The following is a 12,463-nucleotide window of genomic DNA, read 5'->3' as shown; positions in this document are numbered from 1 at the left end:
TCAAAAATAATGAAATGCTGACTGATGACAGAAAACCATGCATTTTTGCATATTCAAAAAAACAAATAGATTTTTTTTTCATTTAAATTCTTTCATCAGACAATTATTTTAATATCTGCAAAGAAAGAAAAATATTTATTATTATTATTACATATTCTCTGTCTTTTTGTGATATGAATCACTGACAAATAAATGCCATTTAACACTTGGAGGGCTGAAAGAATATTGTTCTTTATTAGCTGTTTTCCGAAATACTAAATATGTTGGAATAGTCTATTGTTTGCACTTTTCATGTTGCTAACCACTAATCATGTTAGGAATATAAATAAAAGGAAAAAACTGATTTTTACTCTTATCTTTTTTCCTTTCTTCATTGCCTGATTTAGCAGAAAAATATTCTGGCATAATTTGATTCCCCTTTTGTTGGTCCTTGGCCTATCTCTGTTTTCTGTTTTCAATTACTGCAGTCACCACATTCTATTTAAGGTAACACGTAACAAGTTGAGAAACGGTCTTAGGTCCTGTTAAAGGCACCAGCTTAGAAACCAGAAAAATGAGTTATGGTTCCATCTTATGCACAAAGCCAGCTCAGTGACCTACAGCCAGTCAATATCTCTCAGCATGAGAATGAAGGTAATGTCAAATCATTTGCCATTTTCTTTGAAATCTTGCAAAGGAAACATCAAGGACCTGTTGTTGGTTGGAAAGCACAATTAAAAAAAAAAGCTTGACATATTTTAGATACCTTGAGACTGCTCTGAGACAATAGGTGGAAAACATTACCATGAAGTCTACCTTCTTATGGGCTGGAGATGAGAGGAAGACATGGTTTTGGGGACACAGAAGGGATAGGCATAGGCAAAGCATGCAAGTGGTTAGGTACAGGTGGGGAAATGGGCCTTACCTCTCTTCTTCATTTCCTTTTCTTCTTCTTCTCTGCTCTACCTGAAAACAAAATTCAGAGATGCAGGCCTTTGCTTAATAAAAGGACAAAGACAACTACCTTATCTATTTGGGTCTTAATCAACTATATTATTTTTACTTACTTACATACTAGCATGTATGGGGTGACTTATTTTTGGAATGAAAAAGGAGTCCTTTTTCAAACGCCAACATAATGTGCTTTCATAGCTAAACTAGAGGACATTAACAAGCTGATGAAAATCTACATTTTGTACATTAAAACTATTCAAATCTATAATTGATGGGTCTATGGGCTGAAAAATCAAACAAAAACTGGACATATTTAATGATCATGGTATTTGGGGTTTTGTTAAGAAAAATAATTTTAAGTTAATCTGATTGGGAAGAGGACCCATCTGGCTGGTCAGGTTCCTACAACATTTTCTTACAGGAACTATTTGATAATAGTAACTTCCTATTTATATTGTTCTGTTTGTTATAAATAATGGTTGAAGATAATAAATTTCTGCAAATATTGGCACTTGATTATTTTATTGGAATTAAAGCAATGATAAAATATAAAGAGCTTTGGTACACTGTGAACTGAAACAAACTTATCAAATAGAACCAATGCTTTAGCTGACTGCGTCAGTTGATACCTCAATCTTCTTTATACAAAGCTGCCTTTGACCATGTTACATGGTAACCAAGTTGAAGTTACACATTTTACAGTTGTAGGAATTGAGAAAGAGAGAGTCCACTTTCTACCTCTCCCCAATTTGGTGCTCACAAGAGGAGGGCTTGGACTCTCTATTCCAGTTCTCTGATTATATTATGTTTGCATAACATCCTTATCTGGATTCAATTAATTTTGATCAATGATCAGGAAATTGCATTAAAGCATAATTTAAAAAAAGTAAAACTACCGTGCTTAGACTGTTGCCTCGTTTTCACTACCACAACACAATATTTTGTTTGTGTTCAGGTAACAGATAAACTCATATTTGAGAGTAGGAGGTTCATATAGTAATTATTCATTGTTCCTGGGTATTGATGCAGCAGTAGTAAAATGTAATTATTATGAATATACCTATATATTAAATTTATACTATAGTAGCACTTGAGAACTGCTTCTATCTCTCCAAATCCACATGGGCAGTTACACTTGGATAATAAAATTTTAGAATGCCTACTCTATAGAAATACAGATGGAAACAAATTGTGCCTGGCCTTGAAATTGTTTTCCTTAACCTAGGAAAGTTAAGAGTTAGGCATTGAAGCCTAAATACATCTTTCAAATTCAGCAAACCATTTTATTAGGCCCCTTTGGGGTTTTTTTTCCTGCCAAACTATGACTGAAGTTTCAGTCTAACAAATCAGATAGGCACCAAGATAGGATCATCTCCCACCACTCTTTCTGAGCCCAAATTGTTCTTTAGCACATTAAAGACTATCTGCTCAAGAAAAATAATCCAAAAGAGGATTGGGTACAAGAAATTGGTCTCTTCTTGGTGGTTTTTAAACAATCATCTTAAACTATGAGGGAGGGAAATTGCATTATACCTTTTCTATTTTGGATACACACCTTTTCTTTTGGTGTGTCTCATTTGCACTCTGAACTTTTTCTATTAACAAATTATTATACACCTGGTACAGACATATTAGATATATTAGCTGTTGTATTGCTTATCAACTAGTAATTTTTAAAACTCTTTTTGTTTCCTCTTTTTATCTCATGGCAAGTACTGTACAAACATCACTTCTAAAAGTTAGGAGTTGGAGAGATATCCAACCTATAAAAGGTCTAGTAAATTGACGTTCAAGCTTACATTCACTCAAATCTAATGTAAGCTTTATAAAGAATTTTCAGTGTATGGGCTGCTTTAGTGTCAGGCTAGCACTATCTGCTGTACTCTTCAAAACAGGTAAGCCTTTATTTAGAATATTCTTTTAACCACAGCAGGCAAGGTAGATGTTAGATCAATTGTGTTCATTCTAATAGATGTTTGAATCAATAAATCATGAGGGAAACATTGCATAAATTAAAAATTATTCTAAAAACCTCTTGAGTTTTCTGTGCATTAATTTAGAGCATTAGGACAATTAGCATAGCACCTTCAAACTCACAAACTACACATGAAACAGGTAATAATGTTTAAATATTTAGCAGAGAATAAAAGTATGACGCAAGCAACCAAGATTCATATACATACACACACACACACATATATATATACACATATATATATAGTTTTATATATATATATATATACACACACACACATATATATATGTGAAACGTTGGATATATATATATATATATATATATATATATATATATATATATATATATATATATATATATATATATATATATTCCGAAACGTGCTACAACTTTAAAAGTACAACTATAATGATAAAAATACCAACAAAGCTGAATACCATATATATATATATATATGTATGTATGTATGTATGTATGTATGTATATCCCAATGACTTCAGTTGGACTATCTCTTAAGAAAATAGGCATCAGATTACACTTTAGTTTATATTAATATATGTATATAAATATTATTTAATATTGCATGTAGCTTTGTTTTTCTTTTGAACTTTCTAAAATTGAACAAAATAAAAACAAGTATATTAAGTAATATGCCTGAGCTATCAGGAAAAATTTATTTGAATCATTAATTTAATTCAGAAAAATTGAATCAAATCTGAAAGTTAACCCAGTCCAGATATTCAAAATAAATTGTTAAGTGTGTTTCCTAATAGCTTTTTTTTGGGGGGGGGGATTTCAATTTTATTCAGAAGCATCAAAGTGATCAGAAAAGAATCAGAAGCATTCAATTTGATGTTTCACTTTGACTTTTCAATTAAATTCAGAAAGTCAATTCAGAGATTCAACCACATCATCAGGAATTTGATTGCCCAAATTTTTTACTTAACTCTATATTTAAATAAATCTGGTACCTTTTGCCATTGCTACTGAACAAGAAATCTAGCAACACGGATTTTGCTTGATGTCTTTATTTCTTTGGTCCTTTTCATTAAAGTATCTTCTTGGACATTAATTACATCCCCTTTCTCCTAGCCAGCTTGTGTTTAATAAGTATTTTAATATCTTCCTTCCTTAATTTAACTGTCAGTATCTCTTTTTGTTTCTCGGTGAGATCCCATCTAACAGTAACTTGTTTGTCTTCCTTTGTCTTCAAATACAAATGTATGTTCTTTGCCTTTGCAAGTGATCATTCTAAAGAATTAGGAAATTTAGATATTATATTAACAAACCCCAACATTGTTTAGATAAATAAGCAAACTCCTATATTTATATAATGGACAATCAAAATTTCTTTACAGTTCTTTCAGTTGTGGATAAAACAGACAGGTGATTAATCTGTGAAGTTAGTCCTCAGGGATGTTTATAATACATTCCTCACCTTTTCCAAAGCTAAGCCATGGTGAAAAAAAAAGAACATGGTTGCTAAAATATTTAATTATTCATTTCACTTAAGTGTTTGCAGCCTTTTTGCAAAAGTGCAGCATTGAGATGACTCCAATGCTTTTCAGTAAAGCGTTGTAAGTCCAGGTTCTCATTTCAAAATGAAAACGGAAAGACAGATGAATAATACTTATTAAGCAGCCATCACTGAAACAAATATTTTACTCAAGAAAGTCTGCAAGAGGAAATTTTAAAAAAATATGTATTGCTAATGAAATTTGGAAGAAAACTACCAGCTTTCTCATGATCATCTTCCTAATGTAAAATATGAAAGCTGTGGGAAAGACTGTGGGAACATCAAAACCAGTTGATGTTCCAAGGTACCAGAAGTCAGAGGATGCCAATTTTTAATTTCTATCAATTACCTGGAAACTAATATTAAGCAACAACATGAATACTCTGGATACTGAGAATATATCCATCTGCTGCATCTTCCTGGAATCTCCTGTTGAGACAGCTGAGTTAAAATATTGCAAGCATCTACTGATTTCATCAGAATATAGCCACAAAATCAGGTAATCTGTCAAATGTTGTCTTATTGTTTGGAAAGATGGGGTGTTCATTTCCCCCAAAACAGGATTTCCTAAGTAAAAAAGTTTAAATATATTCAATCCTGGGGTCTTTATGAAGAAATGTCATGGATCTCTCATCCATATCTAGTGTTGCTCCACTAGAGTAGCTCAGTTATTCCTTCACTTCAAACCTCCGTCGATATTCCAATACAGAAGCTCAGAAGCAACACAGTTGTAACAGAATTGTAGCCTGACATGAAGTCTATTGACAGAGGAGATCTGTTCAGAGAATTGACTTTAAACTATCTGTTGATATTTAACAGGAAAAAAGTATCTTCATCAGAAATAGTGTATCTACAACAATTGTAAGACAAATGTCATACATGGCCACAAGGTGGCTCAGGGAAAAAAATCTCCATATTTTTCTGGTAAAGGGTGAGATTTTATTTTTATTTCTGCATGTTGTATATAAAGCTGCTGCATTCTGAAACATATCTGTTACACTCTTTCTCAAATTTACATAATTATTTCTGGATTTTATGAATTTTTCAAACACTTTGGTACGGGTGGAGATATACAAGATGGTGATGTCGAGAAAAAAATGAGCATTCTCAAGATTCTCTGTTGTGTAATACATATTTATCTGGAAATAAACCCAGCTCAAAAAAATCCTAGACTTTTCCCCTATATAAATATGTGTTGTTGTTCTATCTTCTAACTATTAAGAGATTGTAGTCTTGTTTCTGAAAGCCTGGTTGGTGGGCTGGTTAATAGTTTACACTATATAATTCTTAATGCATTTTAAGGTGGAGAGTATATGTTGATCTTCCATTTCTAGAGAGCCCACAAAGGAGTTTTCCATGGGGAAATGTTTTTGAGAAGAAATCAGCTTAATTCTGCTCAAAAGTGTTCTTAACATAGATTCTTATATCACTGTAACACCTATAAAGAGTTATACATTTCAGTCTAGGAGAAGAGTAGCTGAAGAATTTTAGTAGCAACAGTAAAGGATATTTTTGTGTGTGCAATAGTTGTGGTCGCAGTAGAAAATGCATGACTAACACATGTTGTTTTCACTCATATCAAAAGCTTAAGAAGCAGTCAACAAGATGAAAAAAATCCAGATGTGCTTGTGTGTCACCTTTCTATTTGCATTTGGAATAGTTTATGAACTGTCCCAAGAACCAGATTGCTTCTTTTTCTGCAATCCAATTTCCAAACATTTCCTGAGGCCCAAAGATGTCATGTCCCAGGGCAGAAGTATCATCTTTCTGGAGACAACTGATCATCTGCAATCTTCTCCACTTGTTTTATGTTCTGTGGAATCTGCTGCCAGAGTTTATCCAGACAGGCCTATCATTTTCTTTATGAAAGGACTGGACAACAACACATTGCCAGTTATAAAGTCTTCTTACCCCTCACTTTTCTTCTTATCAACTATGAAGAATGTTTTCCTTTTTCCTCTTCAGGAGGACAATTTATTCCAGGACACGCCTCTATTGTCATGGTATCTTCAGGTAAGATGGGAAGTGGGAGTGTTTTCTGGATAGCCAGAGAAAAAGGCAACATTAATTCCAACTGACCTATTATTGCTCTTGCATTTATCAGAAGAAACACTCTTCTTTGGGACTTGTGTTTGACTCCAGCCCCATTTACTCAGTATTTAGAGATCTGTGAACACAATTTCCTTGGTTTTTCAATTGTTACATGATTTTACTACTCTAGTTTATCCACAATACTTCCAGGAATGACCGTGAGACTCCTGTTTAAAAAAAAGGTCAATCTTGATTCAGAATACTTTCCCAAACATAGAAATTAGATGGAAAGGATTTTACTTGATCTTCATTGCTCTGTTTAAGTTAAGAGGTTGCCTGAACTCTGCAAAATTTAATACAACATATCAGGAAATAACCACATTGGCTCTCTATCCTTTGAAAAATTATTCTCTAAGAACAAAGCCTATCACCAGGTCAGGCTATTAATCTATACAGCTGTGTAGATTTTCAGGAAAGAGGCTTAAGAATGATCTAATTTCTGACTCATTTATAAGGAGATAACAATTGGATTTGAGATATTTTACATGTGCTTAGAAAAAGCTATCCACGCTGATGAAGTAATTTTTTTAAAAAAACATTATGTTATACCTTGTTATGGACATTAAAAGAACAATATGAACATTTTTGAAGCCTTAAACTTTTGCTTATCTTTATTATTTGCATATCTTTATTTGGGAATGGTTTTCACTCTATATAGAATATTGCCTTTAAGTTTGTAAGACTTGCATTCTGAACAAGTTGCAGCAGTATTTATGTACTGATCACAACATGTTATGTTGCTTAAAGCTTTCAGAGAATATTAAGAAAATACAGAAATCAGTATAACTTATATTAGTGATTTCATTATATATTTTTAAAAAACATACTTTGGTTAGCAGAAATACACACACACATTTCTGTGTATGTATGGGTACATATATGTGGGAGTGTACACATACACACATACACACACACATCATGCAACATTTGATTAAGTTAAAATTTCAGGAATAAAGCTTATATGTACAGTTTAACATATCATATCCAGAACTTGAATCTGTAACATCTTAGGCAAGTTGTTCTATACGGATATGATTTCTTCACTGCAAGAACCAGAACTATTGCTTTATTTTAGCTAGGTGTTATTCCTTGCTTATGTATCGATTTTGAACTTTTTCAGGTCAATACAACAAAGGAGAAATATTGGACCTATATTATTTCTGATGCAATCAGACTTGCAGTAGTGTGGAAATATGGTGGAATTTATATGGACACTGATGTTATTTCCATCAAACCTATCCCAGTGGCTAATTTTTTGGCAGCTCAATCTTCCCAATTCTCCAGCAATGGGGTCTTTGGTTTTCAGCATCATCATTGGTTCATCTGGGATTGCATGAATGATTTTGTTCATAATTACAATGGAGACATCTGGGGAAATCAGGGACCTTACCTATTTACAAGAATACTAAAGAAGCAATGCAATCTTAGAAATTTTGAGAATGTGGAAGACCACATATGTTACAACATTTCCTTTTTGCACCCTCAACGTTTCTATCCCATTCCTTATAAAACATGGGCAAAGTATTACGAAGTATGGATTACAAAGCCAGAGTTCAATCATTCTTATGCTTTGCACTTATGGAACTTCATGAACCAGAAAGAGAAAAAGAATATGACCATTGGAAGCAACACACTTGTGGAAAACCTGGTCAGAACGTATTGTCCTAGTACATATAGATTTGAGCTTCACAAGACACAGATGCCTCAAAATAAAACTAGTTAAGGTTGTAAACCTGTTGCTTTTGTGAGTATTCCAAGAACCTGGGAATCCCTTCCTTTCTTTTTACATAGATGCAAGTCTCTGATGCTGGATATTTGAAAGGCCAGGAAATCAAGGCCTCCAAAACCCATACTAGAACATAGTAAATTCTGGGTGGGAGGAGACAGAAGAAACTAAAGCAAGTTAAGACTCCCTCCCCTGATCCATCATGCTACTAACACTCAATGGGAGTTTTGACCAGCCACTCGACTACTCAGAAACATGTGAAATAAGAGGGACACTTTTTTCTCCTATACCAAACAAGAGAGCTTTAATCTTACCTTGAATTTTTTCTATAATTCCAGCACATCATAACTGTGATTTGAAACTCAGTAATCCTTCAAATATTAATTTGGCAATCTTTGAAGATATTTAACACTGTCAGAAATACAGGGAATAAATGAGCAAATATACCTTTATTTGAGCTCAGGAAATATATAGATTCTTTTTAGGATTTTCCAAAGGAAAATCTTTTCGCCATTTTCATTTCACACTAGAAAATTAAAGACTATGTTGCACTGATGGCAGACCTGCTATATGGAAAGCAGTCACGTGCAATTGCTAAGAACTGAGGTTTGTTATTTTTAAAACAAAACAAAATCAATACTTTTAATTGTATGTTATTTGTTGAGGTAATTCCCCATTAGGAGAATGAGCACATACATGGAGATGTATTTGAGAATAGTGTTTTAAATAATACACACACAGCACACAGATACACTGTACAGTAAATGTAGGTTTTCACTTCCAGAAATGGTTTAAGCAAAGTCCAAACAAGCAATCCAAAGTCATTCACAAGTAAATCAGTCAGTTTTCAATCCAGGGATAATCCAATAACAAAGTCCAGTGTCAAAAACAGTTCAGTATCAGACTTACATCAAATCCAGGAATAGAAGTCAATTAAGAGGAACGGCAATATTCTCCAACAGAAGGAAAAAGAGAGACTCACTGAGACTTCTTCTGAGACTAAGACTAAGACAACCCAGGTTTCTGGCTCCATCTTATGGCCGTTTGAGAAACCACACCCAATTACAGTTTTGCATTTTCTTAAAGATACAATATTAAAATGTCTAATCTGGTTTATATATTTCCAACCCAAATAGCTGTTTGGTGACTTACATTCCTAACATTATTGATGTTTTATTGTTAAGCAAATAAATACTTTTATGGAAACTTGTCTTTGAACAGGGAGAATAAGTTGCAAATCAAAGATAAGATGATAACCTTTTATCATAGTTTCTAGTATCTCTGTAAAAAGCACTCATGATTTTGAGGTAGCAATGAGGACATTATATGAGGACTCCTTAAGGATAGATTTGTGCTTGGAGCACCAAGTATAAACTTACAAGTAATTTATTTCTATTCCTTTTAACAGCAACCTAGGGAATGTTTCTTTTATCAATTCTCTTTGATGAAGGTTATAAAATTATCATTACTGATAAGATTTACATCTTCAGAGATGCCCATTGCACTTTTACAACCATATTTCATAATGTACAATTGCAATGTCATCTCTGGCTATAGAAATAATAATTTCATATTTAATGTTGTTTTCAGCTGAAAACAAGAACGGTAAAGAAACTTCAAAGCCAGTAACTTGATATTGCTTCATGTCAAATGAAAATATGTTTAACAATAAGAAAAAAGACTAGGAATGGGATATATATTATCCATAACATGTTTATTTCTTATCTGTAATCTGAATATTTTCTCCAATAGGGTATTTAAACAGGACACTTAAATAGACATGCTCTTTTACATGGAGCTATTCTAGTTGGCATTTAATGGAGCACTACATTCCTAATAGCAAATCTGCTACACTATGTCTTTCTATGAACAGGATCACACTTACTAGGAAGAATATCTCATAGGATCTATTTTGCAATTCAGCCAGTTTTCCATTTCAAGTAAGACTATGCAATATACACATGCACACATGTCTCTTGGAACCAAGCTCTCTGACTCAGCTGGTGGGTCTTCTCTGCTGGCTCCTCACTATTCCTTCAGATTCTTCTGGTATCTTCTGAAATTTAAAATGTATTTTTCATTTATAATAAATTATGTTGAAAACTATTTCTAATGTTTGGAAAAAATAAGCTTAAATTCTCAGGCACCATGTAAATACTTTCTGTAAGCAAAGCAAAGCCCAATAATTAGCAAAGCGGTCATACAACAGTCTCTTCTGATACAGAGCTAGTAATAGAGAAAGGAAATAAGGGAGAAGGAATGGGGAAATTGTCATCAGATATTCTCTGACTTTTTTTCATCTATGTTTGCTGGCAACTTTATAACTGGACAGTATTGCATTTGTGATAATGATGAGAAAGGTTGCTGTGCGAGGGGTGGGAGGGTATTTAAAAAGTTGAGAATACAGTACTGACAGGTTTGAAATGTGACATTTTGGTAGCAATATTATCTGTATTGTCAGAACAACTGCATACATAATGAAATGAATAGATGAACTGAATGAATGTAATGATAATGTGAAATGAAACTAGTTTTTTTTAATCATTTGGTATATAAGAATGTCATTTACAATTATTGAAATACACATCACTAAAGTATACATGGTTTTCTCATTGTTGTGTATACTATGTTATGGATACATTTCTTATTCATTTTTCAGTGATCAGTTGAAGACCTCAAGATGTCACAAATTTGTCTAAAGCTGTGATTTTATTCTTAATAACCAGGGAGTAATCCCCAGTGTATTACTCCAAATAGACAGGTATAGAAACAAACTATAGTGGTACCACAGCACTCATTGTTAATTGGTTCTGGGAGTTGCAATGAGTACCAAACAAATTTTTCCCATAAGGAATAATGTAGTGAGCCACAAGACAGCCAACACTGACAAGTTCTAGCTTGTGTGTTGACTACCAAACAATGAGAATAAGGACAAAAATTTTGGGTTAAAATGAGTTGAGTACCAAATTCGATGACTTTCAAAGCAATTAAGTACCAAAGGACTACTGTATGTAGAAATGTTAGATTTTGACATGTACTAACATTGTCTAATGATGAAGCTAAGTAAGATCAAAAGGATGTAGTGTTTCTCAACCGTGGAAACTTTTTGCTGGGTGGATTTCAACTCCAAGAATTCCCCGACCAGCATTTTGGGGAGTTGAAATTCACACACCTTAAAGTTACCAAGATTGAGAAACACTGATCTAGTACAATTTAGTACTGCTCTCTTCTGACAGCAAGGATGGAGGTAGACTGTTACATTTCTGCTTTTGGTTTAGGAAAACAAATCACAAGTTTATTTTAAGAGAAGTACAAGAATGAAATTCAGGGAAGAGATATATACTAATTTATGGATAGATGTGAATTAGAATTGGTTATAATTTAATTACAGAATGTTAGCACACTTCAATAGGAAAGATTCTCAAGCTGATCTATGCGCAATGAGGAGGCCTGAGCTGTGCCAAGGTTAATTCCGTGGCTGGACCTGATGACAAAACAGCTTCCTACTTAATATAAGGTTAGTCCCCACACTGTAATAAGCTGTTTTTTTTTTTTCTTTTATTCTTAATACAATTACTTTGCATGTTAAGATCTATGTGCCATAAAAGGTTCCGCATTTTTCTTTTTTAGAACCTGAAAAGAATTATTTGATATGTTCTACACACCCAGAAAGGGACTTCCTTCTTTGACTCTTTCACCATTTAGTTCAAGGGTCTTCAAACTTGAGAGCTTTCAGGCTTGTGGACTTCAAACCCCAGAATTCCTCCTCCAGTCATGTTAGCTCAGGAATTCTGGGAGTTGAAGTCCACAAGTCTTAAACTTGCCAAGTTTGAAGAGCCTTGATTTAGTTAAACTTTAAAAATGCAAAAAGAAAGGAACTTTCCCGCTTTCTCTCATCAGTGCCTGATCGTTTTGGAAGGCTTCATTTATTCTCTGAGGTTTATTAAGCGATGCTTCTTTTTCCATCCTTTAGAAAGGTAGAATGGCTCAGCTGCTACTTGGGCTTTCCTTGGAGGGCCCAGCAGCAAATTAAAGGATCTCTTTCTCCCCATTCAGGGGCATTTTGTTGGTTCAACGTTGCACACACGGCTACAATTAAAGCTCTCAACAGAACGCATCCCCAACCTTTGGACTTGCGTCCTCTCTGCTGGTAGTGATGAGACACCAAACCAGAAACGGCTTTGTTATTCAACAAGCGAAGCCTTAATCGACCTCTGAGGAT

The 12,463-nt window shown here is 33.7% G+C and overlaps 1 protein-coding gene across 1 annotated transcript; it reads left to right on the top strand.

Moving 5' to 3' along the window:
* The first annotated feature begins 6,029 nt into the window (after positions 1–6,029).
* On the top strand, positions 6,030–8,238 carry A4GNT (alpha-1,4-N-acetylglucosaminyltransferase). Its single transcript, XM_026668817.2, has 2 exons — positions 6,030–6,437; positions 7,636–8,238. The coding sequence occupies exons 1-2, from the start codon at positions 6,030–6,032 to the stop codon at positions 8,236–8,238; spliced, it is 1,011 nt and encodes a 336-aa protein (XP_026524602.2).
* The last annotated feature ends 4,225 nt before the right edge of the window (positions 8,239–12,463 follow it).

This window comes from Notechis scutatus, chromosome 4 (assembly GCF_049901735.1).
Source record: "Notechis scutatus isolate UNSWTSFEM ecotype Mainland chromosome 4, rNotScu1.2, whole genome shotgun sequence".
Lineage (NCBI taxonomy): Eukaryota > Metazoa > Chordata > Lepidosauria > Squamata > Elapidae > Notechis > Notechis scutatus.
The sequence above is the reverse complement of the archived record's forward strand: the minus strand, read 5'-3'. Positions and strand labels throughout refer to the sequence as shown.